The sequence below is a fragment of the Dasypus novemcinctus genome, chromosome 18, assembly GCF_030445035.2.
Source record: "Dasypus novemcinctus isolate mDasNov1 chromosome 18, mDasNov1.1.hap2, whole genome shotgun sequence".
Classification (NCBI taxonomy): Eukaryota; Metazoa; Chordata; class Mammalia; order Cingulata; family Dasypodidae; genus Dasypus; species Dasypus novemcinctus.
Window position 1 is genome coordinate 17,450,748 of NC_080690.1, and position 20,498 is coordinate 17,471,245.

The window sequence follows — 20,498 nt, forward strand, 5'->3', positions numbered from 1 at the left end:
CTCAGCTTTATGATAGTGACTCAGATACATTTTATTGAGCAATTACTGTGTGCCAGGAACCATGCTTACGTGCTTCTTATATATTACCCCATTTGTTTCTAGTATTACTTCCATTTTGTTGATGAGACATAGAGGTTAAGTAATTTGCCCAAAGTTAGAGCTAGTAAATGTCAGGGAAGAGTTTCAAACCCAAGCATTTGTCTTCTGAGTTGGTGTTAACTCCTAGAGCTATTGTGAAAATTAAATTATAGTCCGTTAAAGTGCTCAGAGCAAACTGGCACATAGTAAGTGCTTAACTATTTTGAAGCATCCTAAGGAGGGCTTCAGTGTGGAGCTCTGTGAGAGGCACTTGGCTCAATTAGTTTTTGAAATACCCAGTACTTTGTAATTAGCTTATTAAAAACTTTGTTAGAACAGAAATATTTTAGGTTGCTGCAGGAAGTAGCCCTAGTTTGTTGGGTGTTAACACTATTAAACAGCATTGCACCTCTGGAGGTCAGAGAGGAGTCCCAAGTTTCCTCGTTATGTTGGAAGAGGTCCACGTTTCTGGCATAGTTATTTTTCTGGCTACCATTTAACTAGGGCACTTCCTTCTGGACCTCAAAAGCTATAATTATCTAAACTGTACATAACCTGTGGTGCAGGCTAAGGAAAATTCTGAAACTTTTTAGAAATGACCTCAGCACATCTCTACCATAGTAATTTTGCTCTAGCCTTAACCACTATTGACTTGAGCTCTCAACATCACTTTTACTCTGGATTTTCCTCCGTGGGTTTTATTATCCTACCCTGGGGAATAAGTTGAGAGAGATGACCTCTTCTCTTAAGTGCTGTGGGCCTCAATATTGTGCCATTTCTATAACATATTCCTAGATGCAGCTGACTGCTGTCTGGGATAGAATTTTAAATGTTTGACAAACTGAATTCTGCAGGGAAAGTGCCAACTCCTGGTCTAAGTACTGCATATTCTTTGTTAGAAAATACCATTTATGAGGAAAGGCTTCCAAATACCAGTTTGGAAAAGCTAAACTAGGTTTAAATAGCCCTTGGAACCATAAATATCTTTGTTATGGTTGTAGGAATGGACCCTCACAAAGTCATCTTTGATTCTTCAGTGTCATAATTATTCCTTGTCACTTCTAAAGGCCTAAATGAGGGATCTCAGCTTGGACAGCCCAAGTTGAGGAATCCCTCCCTCAAAAGTAAAGCAACCAGAATTCACTGTCCTGAAAACTTCCACCTTGGTCTCTCTGAGATCATTTCATTTGTTGGAATAAAATTGAGAGAGAAGCAGAAAAGGGCCAGTGAAGATAAAAATTAATTTATTTGCCCTCACAACTTCATGGCCACCCCAGGGCCCCACACTGCCATAAGCATGCCCTGCAGCAGTGGGCTGGGGAGTCCAGCTCTCTGGAGTGCCTGCTCCCTTTTCCAGAGCTGTCTTGAGACAGCTCTGGCCTGATGCCATCATCTTGCTCCCACATGCAAGGGGTGTACAGGTCCACCTGCAACAAACCCAGGTCTGCCTCAGGCAGTAAGGACAGGGCTTCCTGAGTGGCTGCAGCACAGGTCCCTGGGGGCCTGGATAGGTGAATGGGTAGGCAGGCAAACAGGAGGGTGTGTTTCAGTGCAGGGAGCTACTGTTCTGCTCTTCAAAGGCCATCTTGCCCAGGAGCTGGCTGTCCAGTTCCACTCCACTCACAGGCAGCTGGAAGAAGTTCATTTCAGCTGCTAAGGCTGCCATGGCCGAAGGGTCCTGGCCAAACTGAGCTCGCAACATCATGTCCATTTTCTCCAGTCGCCTCTTGAGCCTCTTGGCCTCCCGCTCCCGGATAAGCCGGGCCTGCCGCTTCTCCGGGGTTTCATTGGCCCGCTTCAGCCTCATGGCCTCTCGATCCCGCTGTAGCCTCCGTGCCCGCTGCTCATCTGTCTCCTGCATGCGCTGCAGGCGCTTGGCTTCACGGTCCCTCATGCGCCTCACCTCCCGTTCCTCAGGGGTCTCATTGTCCCGCCGGCTCTTCTTGGCCGTGCGTTCTCGTTCCAGCCGCTGCAGTCGTACTTCCAAAGGCTCATTCTGTCGACGTAGGGCCCACTTTCGTACACTGGGGGTCTGGGCTTCCAGAAGTTTGCGGTAAGCAGCACAGTTGTTGCACACAAGCAGAATTCCGGCAGGGTACACTGGGGGATTAAAGGCAACGTCCTTCCCCTCAGCACTGGAGGGGCCCTCACTATGGGTTGAGGGTAGAGATTCCATATTAAGTACTTCAGGAAGTTTCTCACTAGAAAGCAAAAATTTTGGATGGTTAGTGTTTCCTTCTAGCAAAGCTCAGGTATATACTGTCCCCTTTATCCAGTCCTGACTTATTCTTCCTAACAGGTCAGTTGCTCCAAGTTCAGTTTGAGTGCTTGGGCAACCTCCCCTTCTACCTCTCTAACCTTTCTCCTCTTTGGACTAGGGAGTCTGTCTACCAGTTCTCTAAGTCCACCTGGAGTTTGGGACTGAGCCAACTGCCACAGCAGCCCACCAGAAATCAGACGTGCCCTTACAATGTGAAGTTCCATTCAAATCAGAAAGATGGTGTTTGGTAAGAGCTTTGCAGGGGTAGTCCTACTTTGGGGAATGAAGAGTCCTTGAGGTGGAGGTTTCCTTCAGGAAGGTATAGTCCACTGACCAAGCCTCCTCCTCCCCTGGCACTATAAATATAAGGCAGACTCCATGTTGTCTAGTCAGATGAGACTAGGACACAATGTTCACATAGTTCCTGTCTTCCTAGGACACAATGGAGACTGTGTCCTCACACTAAGATCTTGTCAGTGCCTGATAATTTCTTTCTCCATACTTTATCATGAACATTCTTGGACCTCTCTACATCTTTTCTAGTTGAAAATGTTATTCTGACAGGGGAATGAGATGAGACTTTATTCCCCTTTGGGGATATTTCATGGTATGGGTATATTTACCAGCCTCACTCCTTGTATTTATTTCCAGAGGATCATGAGTAAGTTGCCTTTATGTGACTTATCTCTAGCCTTCACTTTGACTTGGGAAAGCAGAACCCACACCCAATAATTGTTCCCAGCACCAAAATGTTAGGTGCCCAGCTAACCTGTTAAAAGTGGCATGGCTGGTGAAACGGGTTCCACACACAGCACAGTTAGATCTCTGGTCCTCAGAGTGGATTAGGAGGTGGCGGCCCAGTGACCCTGGGGAGCTAAGGGCCCGGCCACAGACAGGACACATGTAGCTCTTGGCGCTCACCACTGCTGCAGTGTGCTGTAAAACAGAGCCTTGACTTTAATCTGTCAATCTCATGCCACCTCCAGGACAATCGATACCCACTTAGTAACTACTTTTTTGGGAAATTTCCCTTTCCCTTTGTGTCAGAACAAGGAACTTAGAACTATTCTTTCTGCTTAGCACTTGGATGAGAGTCACTTGTGTTAACGAAACTCAGATTTCATTAGCTTAGGTTCTGACTACATTCTGGGATACATGCCTAGCTTAAAGAACAATGAGGCTACAAAACCAGAGCCCACTTCAGAGCCTGAGAAGAATTCATGCTTGGGATAATTTCTCTCGGTTGATAAGACTCACATGACTCACACCGGGCAGGCACGAGGGCATGTTAATTGAATAATGAAGGCCACTGGAAACTGGCTAGGAATACTAGCACCTGACAGGAACTTAAATGTTCTGTCTTTCCATCTCTTTTTAAAACTGATTCCATTCCTGAAGAAATACTTTTCTTCATGAACCAGCTATCTATATGGTAAAATCTAGGCTACCATTTGGTGCTGAAGTCTTTTCAATACAGATCACAAGGCACAAGTGGCTCTGTGATTGGCTCAGAGTAAAAAGAACATAAAAGTCTGTCTTATTCTGATCCCCTCACTTATGCCACCTTCCACCAATATTTTGAAAACATTTATATTAGCTAATTTTTTCTTCTTTCAAATGAAGCCCTCATTATTGATAGTTTCTATTTCACTATTTAAAATAATTAAATAATCAGAAAATAATGAACAATATCTGGGAACCCAGAATATATTTACCCAACATATTGCACTTATTCTCTAAAAAGTTCTGAGAATTGGAGCCGAGTCTTAATGGAAACACCACCATGGTTCTTTTGGGAGACAGAGGCAAAGGCCAAGGTAGGCCTGGGCTACAAGCAAAGCTGCTGGTACTCAACAATCCAGATCACACATCCCCCTAAATCATACCTGGTACACGTGAGCAATCAGCTGCTCCCGACTCCCACAGTCTAGCTGGCAGAGGGGACACTGGCAGACTTCAAGCAAGGGGTCAGAATTCAAATTCTTCTCTGTGACCTGAAATTCAGAAAATAGGCAATTCATTAATTCTGTTTACCAGTCTCTTCCCTGCCCCACCTCTTTTGGAACATAGCCCAATATGACATTATCACATCTTATTCTCAGGTTCCTATTGTGGGGCTGAAGGTAAAAGTAATAGGTGAAAGGGAATTAAATTTGCTAACAACTTCATTTTCTCCAAGGCTTCCTGCCATGAGGACCTAGGATTGCCTCAGAGAGAGTATATGTATTACAACCTCCCCCCACTCCCCAAGGTAAACTCTGCAGAGGACTAGCTTTCCTTCAGTCATGTTTCTTGCAGGAATCCTCAGGAAACAATTTAGTGAGAAGATAGTACCTCAAGTAACACTTTTACTTAAATTTGCAAGCATATGTAAGAGTACATCTTAGGAAGTAAGCTAACAGTTTTGCAAAGGTACACAGGCAAAGAGGAAACTATTCTGTCTGTAAATAAGTGAGGGCTTTGGGAAGGAGAGCTGTACATGGGTGTCATGATACATGGGTGGAAAAGGAAAGGTGGGTGTGATGAGTATTACATGCCTGAGATTTAGGTAACTAACTGGTGCTGTGAAAAAAGATAGGTTTCACATGAGGGCCCAAGAGACCATCAGAGGCACAATTGTTCTATATGAATGAGAAGCATTAAGGCAAGGTAGAAAGGGAAAGGGGTTCCTGGACTTAGAAGCCATTTGTTACTTGCCTCATGCTCTACCACTTCGTTCCCACCAACAGGCTGCTCTGCATTTTCTAACTCTTTTTCCACTTTGAGCATTCCTCCATCTTCCTCTGATGTGTGGGAAGAGACTTCATCTTGTGTGGTCTCCTCTTCATCACCTTCACTGTCACCTGGAACACACAAAGTGGTCATTGTTCTGATTTTTTGCATGGATACATCCTGAGCTGCTTTCCACACTAGTTTGCAGCTATAATGGAAAACATTTTCACATCTGCTATAATATAGTGCTTGGATGGGTACAAATCACATTAAGTGGAAGCCAGCTATAGCTGTTGTTTATAATGCCATATACCCACTAAAGAGAAAATCTGAAGTAAAACTGCATTGGGCCCTGTATGTTATCATAAAAATAATCCTTTATACACATGGCTCCCAAGTAACTCACACTTCAAATCACACCTCCCCACGTACCTCACACCAGGCTCGTTCCCACAACACACCACCTCTAATTTACCAACACTTAAGACTTTATTACTTACTTTAAACCATAACTCCCTTGTGCAATTTCTCCATGTTATCACATACACTATTCCATTCTGAGACCCACTATTCTGTTCCCTCCCAACAAACTCAAAGGCATGTTTAAATACCACTAAGTTTTTCTTTCTTCTTATTAATAAGGGAGGCAGTTCAAAATTAGTTTAAAATGATGTCACTTTATAAGGAAAGAGCTGTTCAGTACTGTGGCAAAACTGCACAGCAACTAACCTCAGGCAGTTTGTAGTGATGTTTTGACTCACTGTGTTCTTACTCTGCTTGTAAAGCAGCATTCTGGACTAACTAAGTCCATTGTTTTTGTTGGTTCTTTAGATTATCTGATGGATAACTGAATGCATTAAGTAGAAGGAACAAATCATTCCTTACTTTAGGATGAAATATAAGTTCTTGAGACTAAAGTAAGAGCTGAGTTTGTTTTAGTTGGGGCAGGATATAGCTGTAAGGAGATCTGCCTGTGGCCAAGGGATCTGCATGGTCTTTTTTCTCTACTACTTATATATCAGAAAATAAATGATAAAATGAACAAATAAACAAATAAAGGGAGTTCTTTCTGAAAGGAAAAGAAAAGTGCTAGTACCCTGAAGATGACAAAAGGAAGCCAAGCCTAGAGAACCATCGGACTCCAGTCCTTCCCCAACCCCACTTGGAACCTGGACTTGTGGGCCTGACTGTAAGCAAGAGAGAAATACAGAGTAGAGTTTCACCAAGCTCTCTGCATAAGCAGTGAGATTCAACTTTCTTAGCAACCAGTATTTCTTGTCTTCTCTCTACCATTCCTTGCGTAATTTTCAGATTCACTAGTATCTGGGCAGAACTGGTTATATTCACTTTTTTCATGAGAAAGTCTTAACTAAAACATCTTCTAGTAGGTACATATATCTCTATTAGAAACTCCAGTTGATTGGTGGACTACATTTGGGCTCTGGAAAGATTTATGGTATGAATGTCTTATTTCCCAGCCCTAGCCTTCCTAATGCATCTTTTCCAAAATGAACACTTATAGTCTTTCATAGATGTCATTGTCAGTTGTTACTCAAGAGACTAGTGGCTGGCTCCCACACATTTTCTAGAAATACTTAATTTTTTTGCACCTAGCAATTAATCCTTTGTTGCTAAATTATTAGTTTGGGTGTTTGGGTGGAAACTGTAGTTCCTAGAAGGATGCAGAACTCTATCTTCACTCTCCCCATCTTTGCTCTCCCTCAGCCCCAAATGTGGAGGAAAAAAATCAGAAATGTCACACTGAAATTGACACTAATAATAACCAACATCAAACGGGTAAGACTAGTGAAAGGTGGAAATCATCTTAGGAAATAACACATCTAAAACTGTATTTATTCAGACAGGTCTTGGAACAGACAATCCATGAGGCTTAACTTGTAACCAGACACTGTCTTTTTCATCTCTTAACCACGTTGATCTGCCTAAGACTTTGGTGTGAGAAGATCTTGACTTTTGCATTTTATATGCAGCATAATCCTTTTATATAACATTAAAATTGGGCCCTGGGGCAAAAATTTAATTAATGCCACCTTACATTTTCTTAATTATGAATAAACAGATCCTAAGAGATGGAATTTTTTCCTTTTTATTTGACCTAATCCAGGGGCTGTTTGAGCACTACTTACTCCTATTACTGTCTATGACAACCATCACAAACCTATTTTGTATAGAACAATGCCAACTATTTGTAGTCCATGAGTTTAAAAGACATAATGGCTTCCACAATAAAAAAAGAAAATTAAAGAACAACTAAAGAGACAATGACAATTAAAGGCAATATGTGATCCTGGACAGAGCTAATAAGGGAGGAGAGAAAGCTCAAAAGGACAATATTGGGGGAGTGGATGTGGCTCAAACGTTTGAGTGCCTGCCTCCCACACGGGAGGGCCCGGGTTCAATTCCCAGTGCCTCCTGAAAAAAAACAACAAACACCAAGCAAAAAACAAACAAAAACACCAACTCAGAAAAGCCGATGTGGCTCGGTGGTTAAGTGCTAGCTTGTCACGTACCCGGTCCTAGGTTCAACCCCCAGACCCCGGTACCTCAAAAAAAAAAAAAAAAAGGACATTATTGGGACATATGAAAAAATTGGAATATAGAACTATAAGATTTATATCAATATTTAATTTCTTGAACTTGATAGTTGTATTTAAGGTAGGTACATAAGTGAATAACCTTGTTATTAGGAAAGGTACACGGCAGTATAAAGTGTTCAAGGAGCATGATATATACAACCTACACTCAAGTGTCCAGAAAATGGACTGATAGAGACAGACAGACAGGTGGATAGATGGATGGATGGATGGACAGAATGATATGGCGAATGTGGCAAAATGTTAAAATCGGTGGATCTTGGTATCTGGCGGGACAGAGGTATATTGGAGTTCTCTGTACGGGGTTTTATTATTTTGGTAATTGTCCAGTAAGGTATAGTATTTCAAAATATAAAGTTAAAAAAAAAAAAAAAAAGACGTAATGACAAACCTATCCTCTCTCGGCAGTTTATGCCCATATACCTTAGAACACCTTCGGGAACACTGCGAATCCATGTATCTCCATCTTTATGACTTCCTCCCAACCCCCATGCACAATCCCCAGAGCACACACTCTGATAATTCTTCTCCCATTGCCCTGAGTCATTACCAGAAGGTGCAGAACTCACTGCTACTGGAGTCCTGATCTCTTAGTTGTTGGATAGCTTGTCGCTGACTGCCAAGGTCTCCAGGAAAATCAGTTTTCATCATCGCCTGGCGGGCTTGCTCTTCTAGCCCAGCAAATACTTGATCCCCTGGTGGTCACAAGGAAAAATAGTCAGGCCACCAACTGGGCAGCATATCCCCAGGCAAGCTGGTTGGAAGGTCAGACCATTCAAAGGTAGGAGACAGGCAGGAACCCTGTGGTGGGGTCATTCATTTCCAAGTCAGCTTGCTGCCTCCAATATTTTCTGATGCAGATAACTCTTCCTGGGCTGAAGGCCAGATACCCTAGAAAGCTGCCCCTTGCTTCTCTTAAACTCCTCTTAATCTTGATTCCCTTCAAAAGGTAATCAACTGCTACTTTATAAGGTTAACTGCAGAATCTCAATTCCATTTAGAACCTATCAGGATTGAGGAACTAATGCAAAAAAAACCCCAAAAACAAAAAACTAAAAAACGCCAGGTGATAGGATGAAGGATATGGCAGCAAATTTGGGCTAAATCTCTGTATTTTTATACACTGGCACTATGGCCCTGACTCAGTATCTATCTCTGACTACAAACAAGTACTTCAATAATTCTTCTAATTAACAATCTAATTCTAATATAACCTTTCATCTAGTCTCTTTCCAAGACATTCTCTAGTTCTTCCTTGACTCTCCTTTCTGATTTCTGTCAGAATTAGCCAGGAGCAAACCACAAACTGGGTGAATAAAAGGAGAACAAATAATATATGAACTCATTTCTGCTGGGGAACAAACTTCCTGAAACCCATTGACTAATTTGCGGCAAATAATATTTCATCTAGTCTCCTTGCTCCAACATCGTTTTTTTTTGGGTGGGGTATCCAAAAGCTCTAAACCCATCCTTGATTATGCATCGACTTCTGCTGAACCCTGCCTGGGATCTATGCAGCTACTGAAGAATTAACATTTAAGTCTTCTTTTATTTCCCAGAGGCCGGGCATAAGGAGAAATGTGAATTGGGTTTCTCTAGGTTTCCATGATTTCAATCAAATTACAGTCCCCATTCCCATCCAGTGAGACTAAAAAATAATAATAAACCCTAATGAAATGTTTGACAATAGACCAGGCTCATTCTTACTGAAGAGAGAAAGGAAAGTGTAAACAGGCTCAGGTTCTGTGACAGGATCCAGTAACGGAAGAGGAACAGACTGGTGAATTGACCTGCCTTCTAGTTGTTAGGCAAGGAAAGAATTGATGTGGAGTGAGCTTCTCGTGATTCACTCAGCAAGTATGCAAAGAGCATCTATTATATGTTAAATATTGAGTACTTTTAATTGTTACTAATTGGTTCTTGCTAGTTCCAGGCTTTATATTTGTTACCTCACTTTGTTCTCTGCAAAATCCTGTATGGTAGGTATTTACTGAAGAGAAAACTAAGGTCTATGGTGGTATCAAGAATTCAGACCCAGGTCTGTCTGACTCTTATGCCCTTATTTTTAACTGCTTTGTGGTAGAACTGTAAGCAGAAGGTCAGGAGGCTTATCAGAGTGGCTCGGCTAAAAACAAACACTTGTCTCTGTGTGAGAAGAATGGCTCTTCCTAATGTTAGTGTTACCTTCGAACCATAAGAAACTATGCACATAATTGAAATACAACAAAAATGTTCTTGGGACCAATATGACAAAAAGAAAAAATAATGGTTCTGATACCATGTGATGAATTACCATTGGCTGCTATGACTGATACTATAGGTGGGAGAAGAGGTAAGGTATGCTCCTAGCCATACAGCCCTCAAGTAAAGGAAAAATAAGCTGCTCTAAATCTATCTTCACAATATCCAGGATGAGACACTGGGTATAAATTACTGCAAGGGAAAGCAAAAAATGAATTCTGTATTAATAGTGCTTCCTCTTCCCTCTTTGCAGATATAAAATAAAATTTAAGTTTTTCATGTTGGTTCTACTGCAATCACAAGACCATAGCCAACTGGAATAGTTATTGAATTCTTCTGGATATGTGCATGTTTTGGGGTCTGATGGCTATGGGCAGAAGTGGCACTAAGGAACAAGTTATGTACTATATATAATTGTATAGCTGCAGACCATTTTCATCAATGGCATTTCTAGTCTCTAAAGAAACCAGCCAGAAATGCGTGGGTTGCTACCAGCAAGGTTTATAACATACTAAGAACATAGAATTAATTTCTTTTCCCTTTCTTCATGGGGAACCACCTTTGGGTTAGTAGAAGGGCATCTAAATGCATATACACCTTTCAAGATCAGCCAGTAATTCTGTTTAGTCATCACTCACTGAGCTCAAAATTTATCTTTTATCTGTTGATGTTGTCTAAACAGGCCTTCACAGAGCAGAGAAGAGTCTGTTCAATATGACTTCCCTGTCTATTAATAGTACTCTGGTTGGCAATCTCACCAAGGAAAGTTGGGATGAATTAATTCTGTCATTCCTTTTTGGCATTTTGGAAAGAAAATCTGAGCTCTTATATTTTATTCTATTCCTGACTTGGGGAAAAAGGCTAAGATAAATTTTATTCCTCAGGGTTATTATACTTTTAAACATCAATATAAAGCAAAATACAGGAAAAAAAAACATGAAAAAAAGGGGTTTTAGCAAATCTCATAAGGGAAAATATGTGGATGATCTTCCAGTCACCACTTCCCCCTAATCCTCAAATCTGACTGTCTGGAATTATTCTTTCATAAGAAGGTAGCGAGACTTGCTAAATGTATGTCATGTGAACTCAAGTATAATGTGACCCACAGAGATACTACTGACTAAAAAGTGTTATGGAATTGCTTGTTTTTATAATATAGAATTAATATTTCCTTTTATCCTGAGACTATTAGTGTAGATTCTGTTCTCTAGATGTTAATGTAGGCAACCGTCTTATTTAATGTGGGAATTTGTCTATTATAGTTGAAAAAGAGTCATCTAGGCTCCAAAGTAAAAGGCAAGGTGCTACCTTTCCCTTTTTTTTTTTTCAGTATGAAATCAGGATATTGTTTGTCTCTGATTTGACTAAGGGTTTTCAGACAAGATAAGAACAAGGTCATGTTAGCAAGCATGTAAGCATGAGAAGGAGAAGCCTGGGGTTAAAGTTATTAGAAAAACAGAGATTTTACAGTTCTCTTTCTTGGGTCCTTGGTACAGTTAATTAAATGCAATTTCAGGCCAACCAAACTCAGCAGCCAAAACATATTCTAAGAAAGCAGATGTCAAGTTATTTTCAGAAGAGAAGGGAGATTAAAGGCTTTTTCCCCCTTGCTCTGTGAACAGCTTTTAGTGGAAGGTTTTCAGTCTCTCATGTGTTTTGTAATATGATAGTGAAAGTTTCTTAAGAAGTTTTCCTTTTCTTAGTGGTTTGCTTGGTTTAAACATGCCAAATGAAAGTGTGCAAGAGACTGTATTTTCAGCCTCTCTAGAAAGTGTTGACAGAAATTTGTACGCAGAAAGGGGTGAAATGGGAAGGAGGGAGTGGAGAAAGTATAAGAGAGATTTCAGCCTGTCAGCAGTTTCTTCATGACTAACAATTCTTCTGGGGTTGTATTTCCCAAAAGCTCTGCATTCAAGTCTGTTAATGAAGTGAAGTCAAGTCTGGTTAGTTCTAGGGAAGGAGAGATCGTGCCAATCATTTAGATATTAAAAACAGTCCCGAAGAAAACCAAGTAAATGCCAAGCAGCCTACTCATCAGCTTCTAAAGTAGATATGACAAATGCTGCTGGGCTACAGCAGTGAGATTCTTAATATATTCTTTTTAGGTAGGCTTTTAGCTTCACGCCACACAATCTTCTTCCCAGAAAGCAGATCTAACAAAGTTCAGCCATTACTTTGTTCATGTGCTGACTGGTTTTGTCATTTAAGCAAAGCTTCTGCAGACTTTCCTGCCTCCCAGACCTTGAGTCCATTCCACTTACTTTATTCATTTATATATATACATATTTTAAGGAGGTACTGGAGATTGAACCCAGGACCTCATATATGCGAAGCAGGTGCTCAACACCTGAGCTACACCCACTCCCGTTTACTTTAAATAGACAAGTAGCATTAAAATCAATATATTTCATTGGTTCCATTTCACTGCAGGGGAATAAGAGACTCAGTTGGTCAGAAGACTGAAATTACCCGTTTCTACTTGCCATTTTTGCATTGGGCAAAGAGGAGATGATCTTTCAAACAAACAAAAAAAGAGGCTAGGATCAGTTTCAACTATCAAATAGTAAATAAACAGAAGGTCCTTAAAGACCAAATCTCAGTGTCTTTCATCCTTTGGTCAAGCTTCGCCCATTACCTGAGAAGTCTTGGCTGTTCCCTATCCAAATGCATCACTGAAAACAGACCCTCCCTGTGTCAGAGTCAACGCCATTGTCAGTATTACCATGGAAAAGCCTGTGAAGTTCTACTCACTCTACCACAATAAAACGTTCACTTGCTTGACTCTGGAAACTACATTTCTGTAGCTGTGATGTGTGTTTTCTTCCCTTCTCCATGGCCTGTTTATGCATCTGTTTTCTGACCACAGTCTTGCCATCATCACCACCAGCTATTTTCTTCACATCTCATCTGTCTCTTTCAACAGGCAGTTTTTGTAGGTAAACACCCAACTACTATATGTGCCTTACTTGTAAGCCCATCATTTCTACTATTTTCCTGCCCTGCCTTCATGGGGTCAAATCAGTGTCTCTTGTCAATATTCATCTTCAACCAGGGAGAAGCCAATCCGCCCAAGTCCTAGTGTTGGATTACCAATACAAGAGATATTTTGTGTCATCTTCCTTGATGCTTCTCACTTTCAGACCCACTAAATTTTTACTGTTTTAACAGCACTTTTAAATCCTCCCAAATCACTCACCTTTTTAATCAAGCAGTCTTACAGTCATCTCTATCCAGAATACACTCCTAGAAACAACTTGTTTCCTCTTAAAAAACTTTCCCAGGACTTAAAGGGAAGAATTCATTTTATATGGAGATTTCTACTCTAGTCTCATCTACAAGTTATCAAAGTTCTTTAACTTCTGTTCTTACTGTTTTCATCCTTGTCCCATAATATAAGATAAAGTAAGTCCCTAACTACTCTATCCTCCCAAAAGTACGGTTTTCCTTAAAAAAAAAACCACACACACACACACACACACTTTCATATGACATACCTCTGAATTCTCTTCAAATGATGCTACCCTTTACTCAGTCAGTCCTCTATAATAATAGGGCGCTATCGGTCCCTTTTATGAACATGAGAATGCTTATCTCACCAGATAATAGGATTAATTAAATCTGGTTAATTAACTCAAATTTGTATAAATTAACTTTAATTTAATAAGTAACTCTTTGAACCCTCTATGAGCAGTGCTTTAAGTAGAGAGAAATGTGAAAGGAAATATAAATGCCCTCCAGAAGTTACACCTAATTACTGAAATAAAGCCCACATACGAAACCATTCAGAAACAATGCAAGGCAAAGGTGCACACCTGGTCTTCCTTTACCCAGTTGCTCCCTCATTTGATCGTTCTCACACACTGCTTCGCAGTTCCCAAACACTACATTCTTAATGTCACTCTACTCTCCCCGCTTAAAAACCTTCAGGAGCTCTTAGAGTCTACAGAATGAAGTCTGAACTTGGCCTGGCATTCAGGATTCCACAATGTAGAGTCAAAACATCTCCAACCTCACTTCCTGTGACTTCTGTACAAATGAAATGCCTGCTTCAAAGTCTATTCATCCCCTGAACATATCACATGCATTCCCACTCATATCTTTGCTCACACAGTTTCCCCTACTTGATTTTCCACCTCCCCCCTCTTATTTATTTATCTATTTATTTATTTAAAATCCACTTTCTACACTCTGAGATCCAGTTCAAGTTCATGATCTAAATCTCTCCCTCCTTTTAACTTCTGTAGTATGCACAGTCTACAGCATTCCTATTTGGTACTTAACATATACTATCTTCTATTTTTATATATTATTTTTAGATATATATCTGAAAGTACATTACAGTCATATATGTTATATCATTTTATAGCCCCCATAACTGGATAAGAACTTGCACAAAATAGGTACCCTATAAATGTTTGTTAATGTGAACACTAAGGATGAACAAATGCTTGTACTCCTAAAACAGGATTCTAACACCCCCTCAAGCAATCAGACATACTTTAAATCCATCACATTCAATACCTGTTATCTTTTCTACTTCACACATTAGTGTAAACCTATCGTCCTAAATTCAGATTACTCTTCTATTCCAACTCTCAACATTCCCAGGTTCCAGAAAACAAAGCCCCAATACTCACAGTGAACTTTATTTGGATTTGTCTGTTTCCGACGGGACATGTTTCCCGGATCCAAAAACTCTGGCCTTTCCCAGTTTCACGACTGGGTCTGTAACTACCTCCTTGCAAGGTGCTGACCTACAATAAAAAGGATCATTGTTAGCCCATGCTTTTGCCCTGAAATTATACAAAATTAAAAGATAAAGACTTTTTAAAATAGCCCCATACCATATAAAACTCACCAGTTATAAACAATTGAACAAATGAATGAAAGAATTAATACATCTCTAGCATAATGTCAAGAACCCAAGAAGTTTAAGTGAACGGAGGGTACTCCTTCAGAGGATTTAGAGATTTCCACTCTAAATCCATCTGTGGAATCTAGAATACTATTAAGTGGTCAGTGATCATGATCAAGATCATGCGATAGAAAAGGAATCAAAACCAGGCAATCAGAGTTAGAAGTACTGCAGGCTCAAAAGGGATAACTCCCATGAATTGCAAAAGGAAGTTCAAAGGAAGTCAGAGAGTGGCAGCTCATATGCCAAATGCCCCTGAAAGTCAAGCACTATAATGTGCACCAGTGGGAGCCTCCACTTTTTCAAGTTATCTTGCCTAGAGGTGACAAAGGTATCATATCCCCATGAGACCAGAACCATCTCAAAACTAGGCATCTATAAATGAAAACAGCCCAGAAAAATACAGTCTCTATCTAGTGATGGAGCCACAGTGCTGAGCATTGTGGATGACAGGGCACTAAAGCAAACCAGACTTCCAGTGTTAAAGATGGGCTCTCACCAGAAGAGCCAGATGCTATCCACATTGTTGAGTATTAATTCAATTTCCCAAATTGTGCACTGACTGTGCTCATATACTCTGGAACAGTGGTCAAAATTAATGATTTTAAAGCCTATTCTCAATCCAGCCTCCATCAGAGACTGATGGGAAGAATAAAGAGAAGTTCTCCAAATTGGAAGTACAAACTGCAGATATGTACCTGCCTTCCTGAATCAGAAGGGAACAGATTCTTAAGCATAGAGGTTCCTGGTGAGGCACAAGAAAGACTTTCCCAGCAGTTAGCATTGTTAGAGACTGGAATAATTTAGTAGAAGCTGTGAAATTTTCTTTGAAAGATAGAGTAAATAAACAGATTTATAGATTAAAAAGGAATGGATTATCTTTCCTTTCAAAGACAAGATGATGGATTTAGTAAGCTTCTAAAGTTATCTTTCAGTTCTTGCCTCCTCAAATTGTACTCATACTGAATAAACAAATATAAAATTGCATCTGACTGTATCAAGAAGAGTTATGAGGGAACGGATGGGGCTCAAGCAGTTGAGCACCCACGTCCCACATGAGAGGTCCCGGGTTTGGTTCCCCAGGGCCTCCTGAAAAAAACATACAAACAACAAGCAAAACAAATGAAAAAAAAAAAAAAACAACTTAGGGAAGCCAATGTGGTTCAGTGGTTAAGCACCAGCTTTCTACATACAAGGTCCCAGGTTCAATCCCCGGCTCATGGCACCTCAAAATAAATACATACATACATAATCATAAAAAAAAAAAAAGGGAGCATTATGAGAGGTTACTACTAGCTATTTTTTGCATGCTAGTTAGTGGAGACTCACCTCCTTTATGCCAACTAACTCCTCTATGTAGCTAGAAAGGATCTCAGACCAGTAATCAGATCCTGCCTCCCCTTACCAAAAGAAGAAACAAGCCGCAAATGGCACAAAGACAGGCCTCCACAGGAAGTGGCAAAGGAAGCAGCTTTCAGGCAGTCGTCTATCATATCTGCATATCAAACACAGTTCTTTTTCAGACCTTTAATTAAAAAAACACACACATACACACAAAAATAACCTCTAAATGTTTAACAGAAAAAATCAATTTTAACTGGTTAGAGGGCTGAATGCTGGGTGCTAATGCTAATGGTATGTGTTCTGTATTCTCAGTTTTGTTTGTGTATATCATTTCTAATTAATTATTTTAAATTAATGGAAGCAATGAATATCACACTTTGACTCTTTTCCTAGATGTCTGTGGAGTCACAAAGCGGCAAGTTGAATAAAATGCACATTGTCCATCATTTTTTCCAAAATTCAGAGTATACCTCTCTATTGTATAAGGAAAAAAGGGAATCTTTAAATTTTCTCCCAAAGGAGATCAGAAATTACAATTGTGATATAAAGGTAGTAAAGTCCCTTTTGAAGGAAGGCCAAATCATTTGGGACAGTCTCTATTCAGATCATCTTGAAGCAAAAATCCACTGAAGCTACTTAAGTCAGAAAACAGAGATGAGTGAATTTAAATCTGCAGTGTCCACAGTATCTCACAATCCTCCTAGTGGCCAAATGGGGAACTGACCAGATGGTACCCAATGGGACTTCACACCTGAGGGATCAAGGGAAAAATAAGCAAATACCCTCCCCTCCTTCAGAAAAAGGTAAAAGACCTGTGGACCATGGACTCTTGAAAATAAATGAATGAATGAGTGAATGAATGGCACAGAGCAAGATCTCAGAGGTTGGACAACTGTTTTATAGGCAATAAAAGTGAATAAAATCCATTGACCTAAAGGTAGGTGATTCATTTTTACTTTTAACACTGCCACAGTTCCCGAACCCAAATCTGAAATCAAACCAAGAAATTAAAATGGATAGCTGCCTGAACATCACCATCCTGAAGAAAAATGAGATGGAAAGAAAGGTGAACAGTGAGATTCAGGTCTACCAGGGATTCTATTTTAAAAAGAAGGTAGCTTTGTCCGTCTCTAGGACAAGGTTCAGAGACCTCGGAGGGCCCAACGTCTCTCCACTCCCTTTAATACTAGCCCCGCTCTCCTACAGGTGTCAGGGTTGCATCTCTCAGGGTACACCGCAGGCTTGAGCAAGAAAAATCCGGTGAAATCGAAGCTTTAAGAAAAGAGGGTGCACTCCCACCTCCAGCTCTGGTGCAGTTCCCACGGAGCAAAGTAAACTCGCTTGAATCCAAGTGATTTCTTATCTGCCAAAAAGGAGAGGACAAGAAAGCTGGTCACGTAGCCGCCGGACTGTTCACCATGTTCCCTCTTCTGTTTGGTCTGGAGTGTGTAGATAAGCAGATGTTCCCTCTGGCTTCCTCAAACAGGAGTACAGGTAAATTCCCAAGAATTATCAGACAAGTGCCAGAGGTCTTCGGAGGCGCCTCAGACAACACAGTCTTCTCAGAAATCTAAATTTAGAAGCTTTTCGGCTAGACCGAGCCACGGGGACTGATACCCCTGGTTTGCCCTCCCACGCCCATCCTCCCCCTGCCTCGGCTCCACCCAAAGCCTGTCAGACGCCGGGGCTGCCAGACCTGAGCCCGACAAGGCCAGACCCCGCGGCCGGGGCACAGCGGGAGGGCCGGGGCGCGGACGTCTGTCCCACGCCCGAGGCTGCGGGAGGGTCAGGAAGAGCAACGGCCGAGTGGGGAGTCCGCCCGGGCCGGCCGGGTCTCGGGAAGCCTGGGGGAGGGGAGCTTGGCTGCGTCCGCCCCTCAGGCCAGAGCGAGCCCCTCCCTCCCTCCCCAGACACACACAGACAAAAGGACCGACAGCCGGCGACGAGGAGGCGGGCGAGGCCCCTCCGCATCCTCAGGCCGGCCTTGGAGGGAAGGAGTCGGGAGTCTTTTTACCCCGCGCCTCGGCGCTCAGCTGCGCTTCGGGTCCCGGGGCCCCGCCTCCGGACAGACGGACCGCCGGACAATGGGCCCGGGGCCACAGCTCTGGCCCGGCAGGGCCGGGCCTCTCCAGGACTGGGCCCCGGCGGGCAGAGGGCGGCTCTGCGCCGAGCCGGTGGCGGGGAGACGAGGGGCGGTGCCGCAGACGGACAAAGCCACCGGCAGACCGACAGACGGACGGGGAAAAGATGGCGACGCGAGCGGCGGGAGCGCGCGGCTCGCGCACCCGCAGCGAGTGGGGCGCGTGCATGAGCCGCTCCCCTCCCCCTCCTCTCTTCGCCCGCCTGGTCCCCTTCCCAGCACCTCAGGCGCGCGCTCGGCGTGTGGGCGGGCCTTGAGAGGAGAGGGGTCCCGGGAGGCGGGACAGAAGCTTGGAGTTTCCAATCGCAGGCGTTCGCGAGGGGCCTGGTCTCCATCCTCCAGCCCCGGAGACCACCCAGCCTCGCACCTTCCTAGGTCTTTCTCTGGCCCTCTCAGTCCTTCAGCTCCGCTACCCCGAGCCCGCTCAGGGCCTGTAAACTCCACCCGGTTATCAGTTCTGATCCTGGTTTCCTACCCCAACATCGAGTTCAGCCACAAAACCCACATCCCCCAACCACAGCGCCACCGCGGGCTCCCCCTCTCTTCAGCTCAACCTTAGGCCGCCCCGCCCCCACCCACAAACCCTCTTTCCTTCATTACCCCGCCACCTCACAGCTTTCCTCGGCCCCGGCCCGGAGGATTTGATGTGGCCGAGGCAGAGAGGCCATGGGCTTCGTGGGAGGAGCTAGGCCCGGCTGTCACACGTTCTGAGGAGGAAAATCATCAGTTTTCCCTTAGGCATTTAAGTCTCCACCATGATTCTCGACGAATAATAGACCTAGCTGTAGACCCAGGGGCAAAGTAGTTGACCACATAGGTAACTTGTGTTGCCACATAAGAGGAATTTGGGGCAACTGAGAGTGGCTGAACTCACCTCCTTTTATCACCTTTCCTTTATCTGCTATTTCCCCACTGCCTTCTTTTCCTTCTCGTTCTTTTTTGTTAGAATGTTTTAAGCCTGCCCCTAAAATCACCTACTTGGAAAAGTAGGTGGTGTGGTGGAAAGAAAATAGAATCTACTATTAAAGATCTGGCTTTGAGTCCCAGCTCAGCCACAGGCCAGCCTGGTGACTTTGGGCAAGTCATTTCCCTATTTTGAGCCTCTACTTTCTAAGATGTGAAATAGATAGTGAGGTAATACGCCCTCCAATTTCAGAAGGTTGTGGTGCCAATCAAGTGAAATAATGATCTGAAAGCGTTACATAAACATTCGTTTTGATACAGGCCCCACAAATGCAGAGCTAATGAGGATGCTGATTCCTGCTTATAAAGTAACAAATGCTGATATTTGCGTAAAGCACTATTGTAAAATGTCCCTCCCCTAGATCTCCAATCAGCTGATATCATTGCCTGCACCTCATGCTTCACGTGATAGAATGGCTGCATTGAGACTTGCACCTTCACAGTTCTGTTTGGGATATTTAGGTAGGATTGTTATTTTTACCTTCAATCAAAGGAACTTTTTTAAAATTTTTAGGTAATGAGAAAGTGGAATATTCTCATCCAACTAGACTTTTTTTAAAGATAGTTTTGTGAAAGAATGCAAGCTGAAATAAACATTTAATTTTACACTTAACAATAAAATTCTTAATGAGTTTGATAAGGGATGTAATTATGTCATTTTAACTTGACATATTTGACATTTTCAACAGAAAACTAGCAAAGAGGTAAAGCATTATGAGAATGCCTCCAATGACCTTGGCTTCATCATTAAGTTACTGTGTGAAAGCTGGGCAACTTGATCCATCACCTGCCTTGAAATAAAGTTGAATCATTATAATGCTAGGTGTTGCGACTCAGGAATATAAGCAAATAAATGGAAAATTATTAAATAAAAAAATAGTTTTTCTTCTAGATCTAGAAATTTTTTCACTAGCTATGAATTTTTTTCAACATCATTTTTATTTCTTCTTTCCCAGTCTACACAGAGTTATGCCATTATTTTGCCATTTCAACTGCTAACTTTCCTTCAAATATCTTCCTAATCCATTTTATTTTTTTGACTCTTCCAATGACTGTTAGGGCTTGACAGAAAACAACAATAATGGTAGGAAAATTTTAAGAACCTCTTATTTTTTTTGAAAAAAATTTTAATTTAGATATAATTCACATACCATAAAAATTACCCTTTTAAACTGTGCAATTCAGTGGGTTCAGTATATTCAAAAGGTTATGCAATATGCAATACTAATT

At 41.9% G+C, this 20,498-nt stretch overlaps 1 protein-coding gene across 8 annotated transcripts; it reads right to left on the reverse strand.

Annotated features, from left to right (window-relative positions):
* Positions 1 to 1,305: 1,305 nt before the first annotated feature.
* ZNF821 (zinc finger protein 821) lies at positions 1,306 to 18,927 on the reverse strand. 8 transcript variants are annotated; one of them, XM_012524498.4, is made up of 9 exons: positions 18,906 to 18,927; positions 17,465 to 17,528; positions 16,151 to 16,316; positions 14,544 to 14,660; positions 8,235 to 8,360; positions 5,036 to 5,181; positions 4,225 to 4,332; positions 3,108 to 3,274; positions 1,306 to 2,279 (listed from the first exon to the last, which is right to left on the reverse strand). In XM_012524498.4, the coding sequence occupies exons 4-9, from the start codon at positions 14,581 to 14,583 to the stop codon at positions 1,625 to 1,627; spliced, it is 1,242 nt and encodes a 413-aa protein (XP_012379952.1). In that variant the 5' UTR covers positions 14,584 to 14,660; positions 16,151 to 16,316; positions 17,465 to 17,528; positions 18,906 to 18,927; the 3' UTR covers positions 1,306 to 1,624. The 8 variants fall into 8 exon arrangements, with proteins under 8 accessions (XP_012379952.1, XP_012379951.1, XP_012379949.1 ...); XM_012524497.4 differs by lacking the exon at positions 18,906 to 18,927 and adding an exon at positions 18,180 to 18,443 and having other exon boundaries at positions 16,227 to 16,316; XM_012524495.4 differs by lacking the exon at positions 18,906 to 18,927 and adding an exon at positions 18,180 to 18,443.
* Between the last annotated feature and the right edge of the window lie 1,571 nt (positions 18,928 to 20,498).

Bases quoted from the DNA above. Each gene is read 5' to 3' on its own strand.
- ZNF821 (XM_012524498.4), bottom strand. From the start codon at position 14,583: ATGTCCCGTCGGAAACAGACAAATCCAAATAAAGTTCACT. The intron at 8,361-14,543 runs GTGAGTATTGGG...TGTGACCACCAG, and splicing joins AAATCCAAATAAAGTTCACT to GGGATCAAGTATTTGCTGGG. The intron at 4,333-5,035 runs GCAAGTAACAAA...TCTGAATTTCAG, and splicing joins ACGAAGTGGTAGAGCATGAG to GTCACAGAGAAGAATTTGAA.